General features: G+C 43.2%; 1 protein-coding gene across 1 annotated transcript in view; it reads right to left on the reverse strand.

The window, feature by feature from the left end:
• smc3 (structural maintenance of chromosomes 3) overlaps positions 1-19,007 on the reverse strand; it is a 122,323-nt gene that overhangs the window by 56,756 nt on the left and 46,560 nt on the right. Inside the window, exons 16-18 of the mRNA XM_073026853.1 lie at positions 10,545-10,705; positions 9,855-9,996; positions 9,327-9,477 (exon numbers count right to left, since the gene is read on the reverse strand). Coding sequence (XP_072882954.1) covers positions 9,327-9,477; positions 9,855-9,996; positions 10,545-10,705 — 454 coding nt within the window. The remainder of the gene's footprint in view (positions 1-9,326; positions 9,478-9,854; positions 9,997-10,544; positions 10,706-19,007) is intronic.

Here is a 19,007-nt window from a genome sequence, read left to right on the forward strand (position 1 = left end):
ACTCCAAACTCCAGTTTTTTATGATGTTGGTTCCCATTCTCAGGGCTCAATGGCTGGTCATTTTTCAATATCCCAAGAACACGGCCCAGAAGACGAATGCGCCTTCTTAGGTTCCAAGGTTTTCCAGCCCTGGGGACGAGCTAATTGTATGTCAGTGACACCAACTGAAGTGTTACGGGAAAATATGGAATATTGGGAACAATGGATCAGCTATCAGGGGCTCTGTCTCAGCGAATAGCGTGCTCTCTTCCTCTTTTTGGTGGGGGAGTTTTTTGATGATTCTCAAGTCAGAGAACTTGGGGGAAAAAAGTGATGCGGCAAACTTTAACTGCATAAATCAGCTAGTTGTTTTATGTCTCCCCTCTCAGAATGACAACTCTCTGCCCAATCATTTCTTCTCACAGCCAAGTTTACATGTGCATCTCACAATGACAGATCAAAAGACAGTCATGCATTACCATTACACTGCAATTTTATCCACTGCATGCAAAGTGTAATGATAGGATTCATAGCTATTATGCCAAGACAAGGTTCAAGCCTCTACCCTTAACTATTACAAAATTATCCACTTTACCAGCTGTTAATGACAACAATTAGTGGTTATGGCTGCTAAAATGCAGTTTGCACAGCTATTTTAAAATTCTAAACAAAGTCAATTAGAGTTGAAAAATTAAAAGGGAAATTAAAGGAAAAACTAAGACAAACGTACACTGTGTAAGTTCAAAATTCTGATTCTATATACATCTGTTGCTGTTGCATTTCCAACCAAGTGAAATTCAAGTATGGGGCCAAAATAACAACTTTGATACAATGATATAAAATTGTAAAAAAAAATCAAAAAGTCTGCTGCACTTTGACAATGATGAACGGATATCATCTGAAAACATCAATTTGCACAGATTCAGCCAGAAAAATTGCACATAAAAACCCATCACCTCTGCTGTGGATGAGTCAGCCTTCTCAATCCTCCTACAGAACAGCCAAATTACCTCAGGTGTAGAACAAAATTTACATTAATATTTCCAGCTAAAATAGGTGCACGTCCAGCTAGTTCCATTAGAAAGACTTCATTACTCTTATAATATTACAATAATTGAAGCTTTAGTAGTTCATTGTACATAGTCTGAGACAAAATAAAGCGTACTGAATATTGATCCCAATCCGGCTATCCTACATAACCCACACCATCACCCAGCACTGAGTCACAACTAACCCAAGCAGCACCAGAAATCAATAAGCAGAATTAGTTAACAGACCACTGGCTATTAAGTGCGCAAAACTGATTAACTTTCTATATTTATATCCAAATAAGTTTGGAATAAGCATTAAATCCATAAACTTCATGCAGAAGGCATTCTCCAAGTCAATCATGTCTAATGTATACTTAATCCCTAGCACAGGGTTCGTTGAGACAATTGTTTTAGAAATAAATAATACTGTGTGTCCCATGTTAAAAAGCGTCCAGTTATTAAAATACAAAATGTTCAAAGTTAAAATTTATTATCAGAGTACGCACTTGTCACCACATACAACTCTGAGATTCTTTTTCTGCGGGCATACTTAGCAAATCTATAGAACGGTAACTAAACTATAACATCAGGAACAGTAAACTAAACTGTGCAAGTGTAGATATAAATAAATAGCAATAAATAACGAGCATGAAGTAACAATATAACAGACTCCTCAAATGAGTGTAGCTATCCCCTTTTATTCAAGAGCCTGATGGCTTAGTGGTAGTAACTGTTCCTGAATCTGGTCATGCAAGTCCTAAGACACCTGTACATTCTACCTGATGGCAGCAGCCAGAAAACAGCATGGCCTGAGTGGAGAGGATCTTTGATGATGAATGTTGCTTTTCTATGGCAACATTTCATGTAGATGTGCTCAATGGTTGGGAGGGATTTACCATGATGTACTGGGGCAAAACCACTACCTTTTGTACAATTTTCCACTGACAGGCATTGGGTTTACCGTAGCAGGGTAGTCAGCACATTTTTCACAACACATCTATAGAAGTTTGCCAAGGTTTTCAAAGACATGCCAAACCTCTGCAGATTCTCGAGCAAGTAGAGATACTGTCATGCTTTCTTCACAATATTTATATGATGGGTCCAGGACAGGTCTTCTGAGATAGTGATACTAAGGAATTTAAAGTTAATGACCCTCTCTACCACTGATCCTCTGATGATTACTGGCTCACGGGCCTCTGGTTTCCCCTCTCCTTAAGTCTACAGTCAGTTCTTTGGTCTTAGTGACATTGAGAGAGAGGTCGTTTTTATTACACCACATAGCCAGATTGTCAATCTCCCTCTGGTATGCTGATTCATCACCCCCTTTGATACAGCCCAACAGTGGTGTCATCAGCAAACGTGTATATGGTGAATGCCACAATCAAACCAAATCAGATTACGTTGTGACTGAGGTCACAATCTTCTGCTGGTGGGTGAGGTGTCCTTCGCAAATCATCCATCATATAGCCTTTACCTTTTCTCCTGAGCCAGGTTAAAACGTTCAGTGCAATACTCCATTGCACAAATGTTTTCTCCAATTATGAATTTAAAACCCACAGAATCAGGGCTCAGTTTATCTATGCCAATGGTGGTATACATCTACATAATCCCATCTGCCATTTAGATGTTAAAACAGCTAGTTTTGTACAAAATTCAACTCACTTCACCAAAAACAACTCACTAGATAGGTAAAACAACATCCCAGGTGGGCATTCACTTCATCCTTTTGCAGACAATGATGTGTAAATTGGCAATTGCAAGAGACTTGCTTGTCAAGTGCATTGAGATATCATCATGTTATTTCATTTTCACTCATTCCTCTTTTTTTCCATCTTGCACTGATCCTGCATCTCCACCAGTTTTTGTATGTTTCTTTTTTTTAAATCTTATTTACGTAACTTTGGACATGAATGGAAAGGTTACTGGACAGAGGGATTAGGCCAGCAAGCAAAATCAATGAGATTTGACGTTATTGTGTGTGTGGCTCAGAAGACTGGGTGAGGAGGAATACTTGTGCCCAACCAACAATTTAGAGCATATTAACATAGTAGTTCCAGAGTACATAACCCCAACTAACTGGTAGTTTTCTTGAGGACAGCTTATGTTTACTCCAGATCCCCGATGAAGCCCATATAGGAGTTGCAGGCTCTATCATAAAGTGGAGCAGCTGGTGCTTGATCAAGCTGACAGCTATACATTCTCTCTGCCTTTTATATGCATTAAGAACACAGAGAAGTCCAGCCTAAGGTTCTCAATTTGATATGAAATGATCCAACCCCATTTTGAGCACAGATTAGAGATGAACAGGATGCTTCATCTTTCAAGGATGTTTCAAGAATATCCTCAACTCTGTTTTTATTTATCCAGCTGGTAATCTCATTCATTGAGGGAGCTCAGAGTACAGCATCTGTTTTGAGTCTTCTGTCAGGCATGTGAATGATTTGGCCCGTCCATCAGAACAAACAGTCTAATTATCACCCAGCAGCCAAATCATTCACATTTTCATTATATATGAGAGTCTAACAATCTGGGAGCAAGGGCTTCTTTTACAGTTGTTCTTTTTTTGTTCTTGTTCTGTGCTGACCCAGAATGTGTGGCAATACATGTGTGGTAAGACAAGGGGAACCTTATCCTGAGTGGGGTGGTGGGTGGATGGGGTGAGGGCAGATGTGTGGGAAATGGGAGAGATGCATTTGAGAGCAGAGTTGATGGTGGCAGAAGGGAAGCCCCTCCGCACCAATCCCAACCTCACTATAAAACCCACTGATAAGGGGTTAACTGATAACTTTCAATCTGAAAGTTCAAACTGAATAGCAAATGAATGGAAAAATAAGTTTAATACAATTGTTCTATCTAAAATGGCAATCACATGAGTGCCATCAAATATGATCTCTTTCTTATTACTAAATCGACATTTCCCTCAGTCACATCAACTGTCTTTCCTCCTCCCTTTACTGTTTTATGGGAGGCAGTGGGTAACATGACTGCAAGCTATATTTGAAATCTGAAGAGAAAATACAGCTTTCAGCAAATTTTGTACCTCCAAACAAATACTTCCCTCAACACCTATTGAAGTGTTATACCATGTAATACACAAAGTTAAATTGAATGAAAAGAAAACTGCAATCAGATTAAAGATATTTCAGAGAAAAAATACAGTACATGATAGCTCAGTTGATTCTATGAGTGAGCTGCAATAAGCAATAAATATAGTAGCCAAGATGAAAACAAAAATAAATTTTGTTTTCCATTTTATCACGTCATAAATAAGATGCTGGCAAATGAGTGGTTGAAAGATCATGGCAGTTTAAAACTGTTCCTGAAAACAATATCCCATGTGGTGGAGATACAAAGCGTAACCAAATATTGCTTTCTGCATTAATTGCAGTTGGTGACTCATCTAATAGGAGCAAAGCAAACTCATAACCCCTTCCTCAGCTTTCATCTAAACAAAGCTGTCATTCCAGATGAATCATCAATGAATCACAACAATATCACGTTAATCATACATCAAATGTCCTGGAGCATTCATTTTAATAACACTCACCTAGAAAGACATGATAGCCGACTTTAAACTGATTTTACTTTGTCTAAGTAAACTGCAAATAAATATTCAGCAATTCTAAATATAAGCTGATAAATACCCATATGCAATGGACATATTACCCATTTCATTGCTTCAAAAGTTGTACTAGATTATCCACATGATCAAGTAAAGTGCACGTCCGTTGTTTAATTCACAACTTTATTTTTTAAAACACTGCATCCATCATCTAAATGTAAGAATAATAGATGTTAAATTCTCTGTTGATTTCACACATTATTCTCCAGTCAGTTTTACAAATGTAACTGTCTTTTTGAGCTTTATTTATAGTAAGGATTCAACAGCAAAATACTACACAAGCTAGAAATCTGACATAACAAAAAATGCTTGTGATTATTATATCAGGTACCATTGCTGGTCTCTTACACTGGTATAATAAAGCTCAATGCAAACCTAAACAGATCTCAGTTTCCAACTGGGTATATTAAAGACTTCTACTCTCCAAATCACACAACTCCAGCATTTAGAACACAGAACAGTACAGCACAGAAACAGGCCATTCAGTCCACATGTTGTGCCAAACCAGTTAAAAGGAAAATCAAAAACACCTAAACACTACTTACACATTGTCCATATTACTCCATCTTCCTTACATCCACGTGCCTATCGAATTGTTTCTTAAAAGCTTCTAATGTATTTGCCTCTCCCACTATACCAGGTAGTCCATTTCAGCCATCCACAATGATGAGTAAAAAAAACAACCTTCACACACCGGCCCCCCCAAACCTACCCCCTCTCATATTAGACATTTCAACCCTAGGAAACAGATGCACCCTGTGCCGCTCATAATGCAGGTTTATTCAGAAAGTCAGAAGGCATGGGATCCAGAGAAGTTTGGCCAGGTGGATTCAGAATTGGCTTGCCTGCAGAAAGCAGAGGGTCATGGTGGAGGGAGTACATTCAGATTGGAGGGTTGTGACTAGTGGTGTCCCACAGGGATCGGTTCTGGGACCTCTACTTTTAGTGGTTTTTATTAACGACCTGAATGTGGGGGTAGAAGGGTGGGGTGGCAAGTTTGCAGACGACACAAAGGTTGGTGGTGTTGTGGATAGTGTTGAGGATTGTCGAAGATTGCAAAGAGACATTGATAGGATGCAGAAGTGGGCTGAGAAGTGGCAGATGGAGTTCAACCCAGAGAAGTGTGAGGTGGTACACTTTGGAAGGACGAACTCCAAGGCAGAGTACAAAGTAAATGGCAGGATACTTGGGAGTGTGGAGGAGCAGAGGGATCTAGGGGTACATGTCCACAGATCTCTGAAAGACGCCTCACAGGTAGATAGGGTAGATAAGAAAGCTTATAAGGTGTTAGCTTTCATAAGTCAAGGGATAGAGTTTAAGAGTCGCGAGGTAATGATGCAGCTCTATTAAACTTTGGTTAGGCCACACTTGGAGTACTGTGTCCAGTTCTGGTTGCCTCAGTATAGGAAGGATGTGGGAGCATTGGAAAGAGTACAGAGGAGATTTACTAGGATGCTGCCTGGTTTAGAGAGTATGCATTATGATCGAAGATTAAGGGAACTAAGGCTTTACTCTTTGGAGAGGAGGAGGATGAGAGGAGACATGATAGAGGTATACAAGATATTAAGAGGAATAGATAGAGTGAACAGCCAGCGCCTCTTCCCCAGGGCACCACTGCTCAATACAAGAGGACATGGCTTTAAGGTAAGGGGTGGGAAGTTCAAGGGGGATATTAGAGGAAGGTTTTTTTACTCAAGAGAGTGGTTGGTGCGTGGAATGCACTGCCTGAGTCAGTGGTGGAGGCAGATACACTAGTGAAAATTAAGAGACTACTAGACAGGTATATGGAAAAATTTAAGGTGGGGTGAAGACAGGGTTTAAGGGTTGGCACAACATTATGGGCCAAAGGGCCTGTACTGTGCTGTACTATTCTATGTTCTATAATCTTGTAAAGCTCTATCAGATCTCCCCTCAGCCTCCAATCCTCCAGAGAAAATAATCTAAGTTTATCCAGCCTCTCATGATAGCACTCTTCTGTACCTTCTCCAAAGCCTCAACATCCTCCCCATATTCGGGCAACTCGAACTGTACAATATATAGGTTTCTCCCCGCTACTCGAAAGTACAGCGTTCCTATGAAACCTTTCATAAGCTGAAATGGCGTAAAGCGGAGAAGCAATTACCATTAACTTATATGGGAAAAATTTTTGAGCATTCCCAGACCCAAAAAAATAACCTACCAAGTCATACCAAATAGCACATAAAACCTAAAATAACACTAACATATAGTAAAAACAGGAATGATATAATACACAGCCTATATAAAGTAGAAATAATGTATGTACAGTATAGTTTTACTTATCAGAATCAGGAAGATTTATCCAAAACTGATTTGTAGAGAAAAAAAACGGCACATACACACATGCACACACACCTGCCCGTGCAAGGCTTCACGGCCATGGTAGCCTTTCTTGGGGTAAACACAAGCTTAAAGCAGGCGCCTTTTTTCGTAAAAGCGAAAATCCTCTTCTGATTTCTTTTGGTTAGCAAAAGCAGGTACTAATGTAGATCTTTTGTAAAAGCGAAGTGGCATAAAGCAAACTTTCATAAATCAGGGTACACTTGTACTCTTAGCATTAAAATATACATCTTCAAACTCTTTGACCCATCATATCTGTTATTTTGTTTTTTCCTTTCAACACTTTCCCTGACATCTACCTTCCTGTCTGATTGTTCCCTTACTGACTTGGGGCTCATTTCCAGCCCCCTGCAAAACTAGTTTCAACTCTCCCAAGTAGGATCAGCAAACCTCATGACCAGGATACTGGTTCCCCTCCATTTCAGGTACAGCCCATCCCTCTTGTACAGGTCATCCCTTCCGCAGAAAATGTTCCAAGAACTTGATACCCTGTCCCCTGCACCATCTCCTCAGCCATTCATCCATGCTATCACCCCATTCCTATCTGCACCAGCTCGTGACACCAAGAGTAATCTGGAGATTACCAACCTTGAAAGTCCTTCTCTTCAGCCTCTTTCCTAACTCTATATCTTCACTGAATAGGACTTCTTCCCTTTTTCTGCCTATGTCATTGGTGCCAATATGCACCACTACCTCTGGCTGTTACCCCTCTCCTTTTGAGAATATCCTGCAGCCACTCCAATACGTCATGGACCCTGGCACCTGAGAGGCAACACACCATCCAGGTGTCTCTTTTGCTGCCACAGAATCTCCTTTCAGTGCCCCTAACTACTGAGTCCCCTATAACTACTGCATTGCCTGTTGAGCCTCAGAGCCGGCCACAGTGGAACCCTGCACTGACGTCATAATCCCCTTACCTCTCATAGCAATCACCCATCTACTGTCCAACCTACATCTGTACTCTGGATTAAGTCTCGTCTATATCATCTTCAGCCTCCCAAATGATCCTGAGTACATCCAACTCAAGCTCCTTGATCCAGTTCGTCAGGCACTGAAGTAGGGTGCACTTCCTGCAGATGTAGTCATCAGGATACAGTCAAGTATCTTGAATTCCCACATCTAACAGGAGGAGCATTCTATCCTGACCAATCTATACCAAAAAAGAGAAAGTCTTGCCTCTTCTGTTCACGCCAAAGCCTTCACAATCTATCACTGGCACACTCCAATCAAGGATAAGCCTATCCTTCTTTTACTTGCTTAGGTTAGGACTTTGAAACCACACTTTCCGCACCTGTGGAGTCCAAAAAGACTGGCCTTGCCCAAATCTGCTTTTATTCTCTCTCTCCCGACTTCCACAGGGCTCTGACAATGACACACTCTTCTCGCTTAAGCTAGGCTTTACCCTAGTCCTCCCTTTAATACGTACTCCAAGCTTCTTTCCTCTGGTAATTTCAGATTTCATTCATCTCCCCTTCAAAATACCACCCCAAAACATACATTGTTATTCACTAACTTTTATCACAATCTTTCTGTCAATATCATCGCCACTTGGACATTTCAATTTCTCCCAGCACCCAACCTTTGATGGACAATCCCTTTTGTTCACTTCACCCCACCGTTATTCCTATAATATATAACTTTATCTTTAACATCTTCCAGTTCCATTTGTTCCTGTGCATTGATTGAAACATTTTCCAGATTTTTCTGTTTTGATTACAGGCTGTTAAGAACATGTTCACATTCATGTCAATCCATTAACAAGCATCCCAGAAACGATACTCCAGTCATTAGTAGTTTTTCAATGTTGCATAAGTGCAACATAATAAGTGACATATTGAGAATTACATTATGAACAGATGGCTCCTAAGAAACAAACCAGAAACCAGAATTTAACACTTCATCTAAATATTCCCAGGGGTTATAACTGTATTGTAACAGAACTCTTGAAATGAGAAATAAAAATTATACCACAGTTACTACACAACTTTACAAATTAAAACAATTTGGGATTGAAGTTGACCTTTCCAGTGCAATAACCTCAAAATATTCAGTAATTTAGCATGTTACAAAGAAATGGAAAAAGATGATAAAACCATAAGGTATAGGAGCAGAATTACATCATTTTGCACCCTTACCTATCAAACTCTGCTATAAATATACTTGATGACTTGATCGCCACAGCTATCTATAGCAAAGAATTCCACAGATTCACCACCATTGATACTGTAGCTATCATTTCCACATCAAAATATGACATAATTTTAACAAATGCAAGTTACACCTGGAAACATCCAATTTGATAACAGATCCTTAACTAAGTTATTATTTATACATACCTTCCAGAGTAATGCAATCCATGTTGAATGCTCTGGCCAACTGAGTGGAAACTTCCATACTGCGACATATTAACGTTTTACCAAATACGTGTTTGTATGCTTTATCAAATCTTTGAATGTACCTCAATTTACTGATCATTGGGATCGCATCCTGGAAAGTAAAAATTACGTCTCATAAGCAAGGTACAGAAACAAAAACAGCTAAAAAGGATTAGATCTGAAAGTTGATTGAGCCAAATACAAGATTATAAATGATCAAATTCTGGACCACTAATATTTCAGCCCAGAATAAATACTTTTTGCACAATTACTAATCTGGAAACCTCAACCCCCCCCCCCCCCAAAAAAAAATTATCTACAGATTCATGGAATTTTTTGTCATTAAAATTACAGCCATAAAAATTTAATTTTAAAATTAGATACTGGGAGAAACTAGATATTTAAATATTTGCATATGGTTACTTCAGTGTTTGGAAAGATTTGAGAGATGGAAGTATAAAATACAGTGGAAAAGAGTTGCTTACGCACATTTGTTTCAGGATACGCTGTATCTCGAACATCCAGCTTGTTTAAGGGAAGAAAAGTAACTTCACCAGGGAAATTTTGTTTATTAAATTCCATCAAAATCTTTGTACTAACTTCATCAGACTCCACAATGTGATAAAACAAACTGAAAACATAAAAGATAGTTGAGACTCTTATGTTCCATTTCTTAAAGTTCTCTAGCAAAATATCTATCTAGTAAAATGACATTAGGAGCAATTAACAAGATGACAAAAAAGTGTAACATTTTCCAAATTAATTATTTTTTCTCCTTACTAAATGTTCTTTTCCTACAGGATTTATTCCTCATGGCCTTATAACTGTTTTACCACAAGAAAATCTAAAACATCAGGCTATACAACATGAGAAAGTTTGATACAGTGGAACAGTAAGGGAATGCTGTAAACACACAGAGCTTCATTACAAGTTGTCACTGTAATGATAATACAATTCCAAAGTTCCCCAACACACACAAAATGCTGGAGGAACAGCAGGGCAGGCAGCATCTAGGAAAAGAGTACAGTCAACATTTCAGGCCATAACCCTTCGGCATTTTGTGTGCGTTGCTCAGATTTCCAGCATCTACAAAGTTCTGCATATAGCATAATCTTTTTAATGAAGAACAATTAACATTACATTCCACAACAAAATCCTTATTTCATAAAAGTTGTTTACCGGTTTCCTGCAGTAACTTCCACACAGGTATAAAAAGCTGGATCACATTCAAAATTATTCATTACAATCCCATGATAGCCGTTAATGATGTGTGTGTTGATGCCTTTACGACCAAAGTGTTCTAATACTTTGTTTATGCTATCAATTCCATTCAAAATTGCCTGTAGAGAAAAATCAAAATATCAGACTGTTAGATATTAGAAAATACAACTTGGCTCAAGGTGAGTATTAGACATGTGTAACTAAGCTTCTGACAATCCTGGAAGTTGTATCTCAAACTTCAGTTTCCAGCTCTCATGTCTGCAAGTACTGACTTTCAGTCATGCATTCAAAAGCAGGCATCAAATAGAAAAAAGGACTTCCCTTGAAGATAAACAGAAAAATAAAGGATAAAATTAGGCTAAATACTCAAAACTTCTTTCAAATGTAGTGAGGAAGTGGGAAAAGGATCACTTAATGACTACCATGAGAAACAGTATACAGATTTGATGCAAGCAAAAAAACATGAAATTTTGGAAATGCACCATGGATTATTTTCTCACACACTACTTGTAAAAATGAGCTGCCACAATGAACGAAGCATACATTTTTATACAACAACACACAAAATGCTGGTGGAACACAGCAGGCCAGGCAGCATCTATAGGGAGAAGTACTGTCAACGTTTCGGGCCGAGACCCTTCGTCAGGACATTTTTATTTTTATTTTGTTTTTGTGACTGAATTTTCTCAATCCAGATAAATGTGTGGTATTACATCTCGGGAGATCAAACTAGGGAAGGTCTTGTATAGTGAATGGTAGAGCCCTAGGGTGTAGTATGGACTAGAGGGATCTAGTAGTGCAAATGTACAGTTCACTGCAAGAGGTTCTGAAATAGATAGGGTGATAAAGACAATATCTGATATGCTGGCCTTCACCACACCAAGCACAGTTCAGGAGGTGAAGTTACTTTGCAGTTACAATACAGTGTAAAAGTCTTAAGCACGTGTGTTACGTTCCCAGTAACCGGGTGACTTACCAGCAAAGATAGAGAGGTCCACTGAAGTCTGACGGTGCTATTTTCAAACTTTTTTTATTTATAAAGGGGCACAAATGTATGGTTAATACAAAACATTCAGATCATATACGTCGTCAAAACTCAATCTAAAGCACAGGTATAGTAATAATCAATCAGAAATAAGCTCTATCGTTGTCTAGGGGATAATACTGAGTCCAATGGAATATAAGAGTCACTCAAAATCTGCAGGCTTTCCCGTTTTGGGAACCACTGGCATTTCACGTGTTGGAGAGAGAGAGTGGTGAGAAAGAAGGAACACTTGCCCGTCGTCTTTGCAAAGCAAATCCCTGTTGTTAGTTAAAACGGTTTTCCTTTGGTTTCAGCCACAGACTCCCGATCCGGAATCTAACGCACGTGGCTTCCTTCAAAATGGCTTCCCGCTCTGACGGGAAGCGCTATCGTGTCTTCTTCGTGTGTCTCCTTGGTGCGTCTGAGGCCCCGCCTCGGCAGCCCACCTTTTATCTGGACTGGCAGGGTTGTAGATGTCAATCAGGGTGGGGGTGAGGCAATCTTTCCCCCATCACCCAGCCCACGTTGCCCTGAGGGTTTGCACGTAGTCCAGTCCTTTATTCTACAAAGGTGTCTCCCAAGACAATGGCTATGTCCAAGGCTTTTGTCTGGCTGAGCAGCCAGCCCACATTCCAAACCGTAAGGCTTCTCTCTCTCTCTCTTGCGATTCTCACAAAGGAGGGGACTGGGGTCATAACACCTCCCCTCTTAAAAGTTTTTTACCAGCGGTTAAAAACAAGTTGGTACAGAGTCTTATAGGATTTTTGAATCTAACACAATACACAAGCTTTTCGTTTTAACTAGAGCCATACATTTTACATTTAATTCAGCACCTAGATAAACAATCCACTGGCACATTATCACTCCCCTTAATGTGCTGTATCTTAATATCGAATTCCTGCAGCATCAGACTCCAGCTTAATAACCTCCTGTTTTTATTTTTCATATTGTCCAGGAATACCAGCGGGTTGTGATCGGTATAGACCACTAGGGGTCTTTGCGCCGGACAAATGTACACTTCGGAATGTTGTATCGCCAACACAAGCTCTAACAATTCCTTTTCCACGGTAGAGTAATTCCTCTGGTGTCTATTGAACTTCTGAGAGAAATATGCTACCGGGTGCTCCACTCCATCCCCTGCTTGCTGCAAAAGGACTGCTCCTGCAGCCTCATCGCTGGCGTCCGTGGCCAAGGAGAAGGGGGTTAACAAATCAGGCGCTTTTAACACAGGGTCATGGCACAATATGGCTTTTAACTTTTCAAAGGCATTCTGACAAGAATGACCCCACTCAAATTTTTCCTCCTTCTGTCCGCGAAATTTTTACAGAATTTCCGATAGTATCCCACCATGCCCAGAAACCTCCTCAGGGCCCTTTTATTGTAGGGTACAGGGACCTCGGAAATAGCCCGGACCTTCGCCTGTACAGGTGCCAACTGCCCGTCTCCCACCACATACCCCAGATAGGTGATCGTGGCATGACCAAACTCACTCTTGGCGAGGTTTACTGTAAGGTGGGCTGCTGACATTCGGGTAAACAAACTTTCTACAGCCTCCAGGTGCTCCTCCCAGGTGTCATTCCAAACTACCACATCGTCAAGATAAGCCTTGGTGTGGGTTAACCCCTTTATCACAGCGTCTATCATCCGCTGAAATGTCCCTGGGGCATTTTTCATCCCAAACGGCATAACGTTGTACTCGTACAACCCGGACGGGGTGACAAAGGCTGAAATCTCTCGAGCCCTGTCCGTTAAAGGAACACACCAGTACCCCTTTAACAAGTAAATTTTTGTGATGTACCTTGCCTTCCCCACTTGATCAATGCAATCATCCACCCGGGGGATAGGGTAAGCATCGGTCTGGGTAACCGCGTTGACCTTCCGGTAATCGGTACAGAATCTTATGGTACCGTCCGGCTTTGGGACAACCACGCAAGGAGAAGCCCACGCGGAAGAGGATTCGCAGATTATCCAGCAGCTAGCATATGTTCAATCTCCTTTTCTACTAGCTGGCTCTTTTCAGAATTCATCCGATAAGGGGCCTGTTTTGTAGGTCGGGTTGAGGTAACTATTACATCATGCTTCGTCCCACTACACCTTCGGGGAACATCTGGACATAAGTCTGCATGCCGGTTAATGAGCTGTATTACCTGTTCCCGCCATTCAGGCTTTAAGTGGCCAACTTTATCCGCAAGGCTAGCCAATACGATAGAGTTCTCCAATCTGGTGGGGACTATACCTATCTTGTCAAACCGTTCTGGTCCCTCCTTACCATCCCCCTCTACCTCATCGGCTTTCATGGCCGCACCAACCACCGCGGGGGTGGGTTCATGATACCCTTTTATCATGTTCACGTGAACTAACTGGGTCGGCTTTCGCCGGTCGGGGGTTTCGATCACGTAATTCAGCGAGTCTATTTTCTTACGCACTGTATATGGTCCTTGAAACCTCGCCCCAAGGGGGTGAGTAACTACCGGGAATAGGACCAAGACCCGGTCGCCCACGTGAAACTCTCGTTCTCTCGCTCTCAGGTTATACCACTGACTCATTTTTCCCTGGGAGTCTTTAAGGTTTTCTTTTGCCAAGGCGCATACTTTATGCAGCCTTTCCCGGAATTTCAGCACATAGTCAATCACACTGACTTGGACGGTCGGGCTAGACCACTTTTCTTTCAGTAGGGTTAGGGGTCCCCTGGGCCTGTGACCGAAAACGAGCTCGAACGGACTGAACCCCAGGGAGCACTGGACTGTATCCCTTACAGCAAATAACAAAAGGGGTAAAGCCTCATCCCAGTCTCGAACGTTCTCCTGACAATAAGCTTTAAGCATGGTCTTTAGGGTAGCGTGGAACCTTTCCAACGCTCCTTGTGACTCCGGGTGATACGCAGAGGCCAGAATCTGCTTTACCCCTAGCTGGGTCATCATCTGCCGAAATGTGCTAGACGTGAATGTACTTCCCTGGTCTGATTGTATCTCCTTAGGCAGCCCCACGGTGGTAAAGAATTTAATAAGGGCCTTCACCACCGCAGAGGTCTTAATACCACCCAGAGGCACGGCCTCGGGAAATCGTGTAGCGGCACACATCAGGGTCATGATATACTGCCGCCCACTCGCAGTTTTAGGTAAGGGTCCCACAAAATCCACAATGACTCGGGAGAAAGGCTCCTCACATGCGGGGATAGGTCGGAGGGGGGCCTTAGGGATAACTTGGTTCGGCTTACCCACCACTTGGCATGTATGACATCTTTTACAATACTCAGTAATATCTTTTCTCAGGTTTGGCCAATAGAACTCTCTCTGAACCCGCTCCACTGTCTTCTTTATTCCTAAATGCCCACCTAAAGGTCCCTTATGAGCTAAGTCAAGAATTTCGTCCCGATATACTTTCGGGACTACTATCTGATGTATCACCGCCCAGTCCTCATCGGCCGGCACCGCGGGGGGCCTCCACTTCCTCAGCAACACCCCCTCCTTGAGATAATAACCCTCTGGCTCTGCCTCCAGTTCAGTCTCAGAGAGAACCGACTCTCTCAAGGCTACCAGCTCCTCGTCACCTTTCTGTTTCCGTACAAACTCCTTCTTGCTAAGGACAGGTCTACCTCTTCCCGATTACTCTCTCTTTCCTCCCTACTCTCCAGTTTACCTTCCTCTGACTCTTGCTGGTACAGAGTCGGTAAAAACGTCTCGGCCAAATCAAAACTGGCCAGATTCAAACAGCTCTCGGTCTCAGCTGCCCTTTTCGACATGCTGCGAGTGACCGCGCATGCGGGATAAATTTTTTTATCTGAGGGAGGGTCCTCAACTCTCACGGGCTGGGTTGTCAGCTTCACGGCTGCACCCATCTTCCCACCCGCTAGGTTGTTACCCAGAAGGACGTCCACGCCTTCCCCCGGCAACTCCGGCAGGACCCCCAGTTCCACTGGTCCCGACACCAACTCACAATCTAGAAGGACCCTATGCAAAGGCACTACCTCGGTCCAAATTTTAACACATTACGGCTAATCAAGGATAGCTCCGCCCCCGTGTCTCTCCAAATCCGTACGGGGATTGGGGGGGGTCCCCTTCCCTCAAAGACACAGTTCCTTCGGAACTAAATGTCTCCCGCCCCTCCTGTATTCCATCTACCTGGGGCCCTCTTGTCGATTTTCTGATCGACGCAATACAGCCTATAGGGATAGCTGCTTTCCCTCTTTCTGGCTCCTTCCTCGGAGCAGGGCATTTTGATGCAATATGTCCCACCTTTCCACAATTAAAACAGGTTAAACCAGGAAATCTCCAGGTTTCCTGCCTGTTATCCTCACTTTTTCTGCTAGCTCCCGGCGGAGTTTCTCCCTTAGCCGGCGGACTTTCCCTACCATTCCGACGGTCTCTCGGGTAATTTTTTGGCAAGGAAAACTTTGTCTTGTGGGTTAGGGCATATTCATCTGCGAACCTAGCAATTTCTGAGATGGACTGATTCGTCCTCTCATTCAAATACATCCGGATCTTTTCCGGAACACAACCTTTAAATTCCTCAATCAAAAATAACTCCGAGACGCAGTTCAGGAGGTGAAGTTACTTTGCAGTTACAATACAGTGTAAAAGTCTTAAGCACGTGTAAAAAAAACAACGGTAAAGATGCTTTCAAAAATAATGAAAAGTTTCTAATTATCAAGAAAAACTATAAAGAGCAGTAAACAGTAAAAAACTAAAATCAATATTTGGTGTGATCACCCATTGCCTTCAAAACTGCATCTATTATCTTATTATCTCGTCATGCAGTTTTATAAGAAAATTGGCTAGCTGGTTATTCCAAACATCTTGGGAGAACAGGCCACAGTTCTTCTGCCAACCTTGGCTGTCTCATTTGCTTCTGTCTCTCCAGACAGCCTCAATAATATTGAGATCAGGATTCTGTAAAGGCCATACCATCTGTTGCAAAACTCCTTATTCTTGAAAAAGAATCCAGCACTTTGAAAGGAAAAAGGATCTAGTGCCTTGTCCTGACGAAGGGTCTCAGCCCGTAACGTCGACAGTGCTTCTTCCTATAGATGCTGCCTGGCCTGCTGTGTTCCACCAGCATTTTGTGTGTGTTCTAGTGCCTTGTTCTTCTTTTTGTTGAATATAGTTCTTGGCATCATCAGGAGCCTCCCTGAAGGTATTGTGCATTGAAGATTCCATTAATTCTGACCAGGTAAACGACTCCATTTGGAAAATGTAGTCCCAAACCTGCAGGGAACCTCTGCTGTGTTTCAAATTTTGACTCATCAGTTCAGAGTACTTGCTGCCATTGTTCAGCACCCCAGTTCTTGTGTTTTTGTGTGCAGGTGAGTCCACTTTGGAGGAAGTGTTTTCTGGCAAAAACTCTTCCAATGAAGACCACTTCTGACAAGACTTCTCCAGACTTTAAATGGGTATACTTGGGTTCAGAGCTGATGACAGTGCTGGACTTCTTCAAATTTAGAAGGGACGTCAGTTTGATGTATCTCTTGTCTGCTGCACTCTGTTTCATTGGCTGACCACATTTCTGATCCTCAACCTTGTCCATTTCTTTGTAGTTCTTTAGAAGAGCTTGGATAGTACAGCTTGAACCTCCTGTCTGCCACTAAATTTCTGCCTGGGAAGAGACCTTGCTGATGCGGAATGACAACCTTGTGTCTTGTTGCTATGTTCACTCTTGTCATGACGTAATAATTGATGATCTGAAGGTTAAACTGTCACATCTGCCACATCTTCACATTTTAGTTTGGTTGTCTTTTGTCCAGATTGATCCCTTCTACACCCGTTTGTCTTAGTTTATCAGTTTAGTTTATCCACCTCATTATGTCATTAATCATTAGCATCCAGTTTGTTACCTTTGTTTAATCACGCATTGGGCTACAAAAGTGGTCTTGTGGCGACCCACCTTCTGAGCAGGCGAACCGGCTCACAAATAGCCAGCGCGTGGGGAGACTTTGGGAATGCACCTTTGATGTCATTTCTGCCCGGAGAGGGTGGGCGCAAGGGCTTAAATGCCAGCGCCGCGAAGTTTGAATAAACTAGTCTCGAAACGACTTACCGACTGCATGTCGTTATTTCAGCGCTGTGTGTAGCACATCGCTACATTGGTGACCCTGACGGTCCAAATGGGATTTGGACCAAAGATGACTGACTCTTCATCTGTTCACACAGTTTCGCTAAAACCACCGACTTTCTGGACGTTGCGACCACGTGTGTGGTTTAGCCAAGCAGAAGCCCAGTTCCAGATTCGGCAGATATCTTCTGATTCCATGCGTTACCACCATATGGTGAGCGCCCTTGACCAGGAGACGGCCGCCCAGGTTGCGGACTTCATACAGTCGCCCCCGGAAGTAGGCAAATATGAAGCATTCAAAGCGCTGCTCATTGGGACCTTTGGCCTCTCACGGCGTGAGCGGGGTGCCCGCCTGCTTCACCTGGACGGTTTGGGAGGCAGACTGCCGTCAGCATTGATGAACGAGATGCTGGCCCTGGCTGACGGACACAAGCCCTGCCTCATGTTCGAGCAAGCGTTCCTAGAGCAACTGCCCGAGGACATACATCTGCTGCTGGCCGACGCAGATTTCGGCGACCCCCCGAAGGTGGCGGTCCGGGCAGACGTGCTATGGAAAGCCAAGAGGGAGAGTGTGGCGTCCGTCGGTCAGATTACCAGGCCCACGCGCCCAACAGCAGACCAGACCAGGCCCGGCAGGGCGCACACAACACAGAGGCAGGAGTGAGGAGGCCAGTGAACAGTGGTGTTTCTACCACCAGCGGTGGGGCACAAAAGCCCACCGTTGTCGCCTGCCCTGCAAGGGCCAGGACCAACTGCCTCTAATGACTATGGCGGCTGGCCACCAGGACAGCCTCTTGTACGTCTGGGACAAACAGTCGGGACGCCGCTTCTTGGTTGACACCGGAGCGGAAATCAGCGCCTTGCCCCCGACGGGGTACGACACCCGCAACAGGAAGCCAGGACCCACCCTGAGGGCCGCAAACGGCAGCACGATACGGACCTACGGCACCCACACAGTGCAGCTGCAGTTCGGTGCCAGCCGGTTCACGTGGAACTTCACACTGGCCACCATGGTCCAACCACTCCTGGGGGCGGACTTCTTGCGAGCTCACAGCCTGCTGGTCGACCTGCAAGGGAAAAGACTGGTACATATCAAGACTTCCCAGACATTCTCCCTGGGTGAAGCCAAGTTGTCGGCCCCACACCTGGACTCCATCACGCTGTCGGACAACGAATTCACCAGAATCCTGGCGGACTTTCCATCGATTCTGGCACCGCAGTTCACGGCAGCCATGCCCAGACACGGGGTTCAGCACCACATCCCGACCAAGGGACCACCCCTCCACGCCCGCGCAGGAAGGCTCCCCCCGGAAAAGCTCCGCCTGGCAAAGGAGGAGTTCAAGAGGATG

This window comes from Hemitrygon akajei, chromosome 23 (assembly GCF_048418815.1).
Source record: "Hemitrygon akajei chromosome 23, sHemAka1.3, whole genome shotgun sequence".
NCBI classification, from domain to species: domain Eukaryota; kingdom Metazoa; phylum Chordata; class Chondrichthyes; order Myliobatiformes; family Dasyatidae; genus Hemitrygon; species Hemitrygon akajei.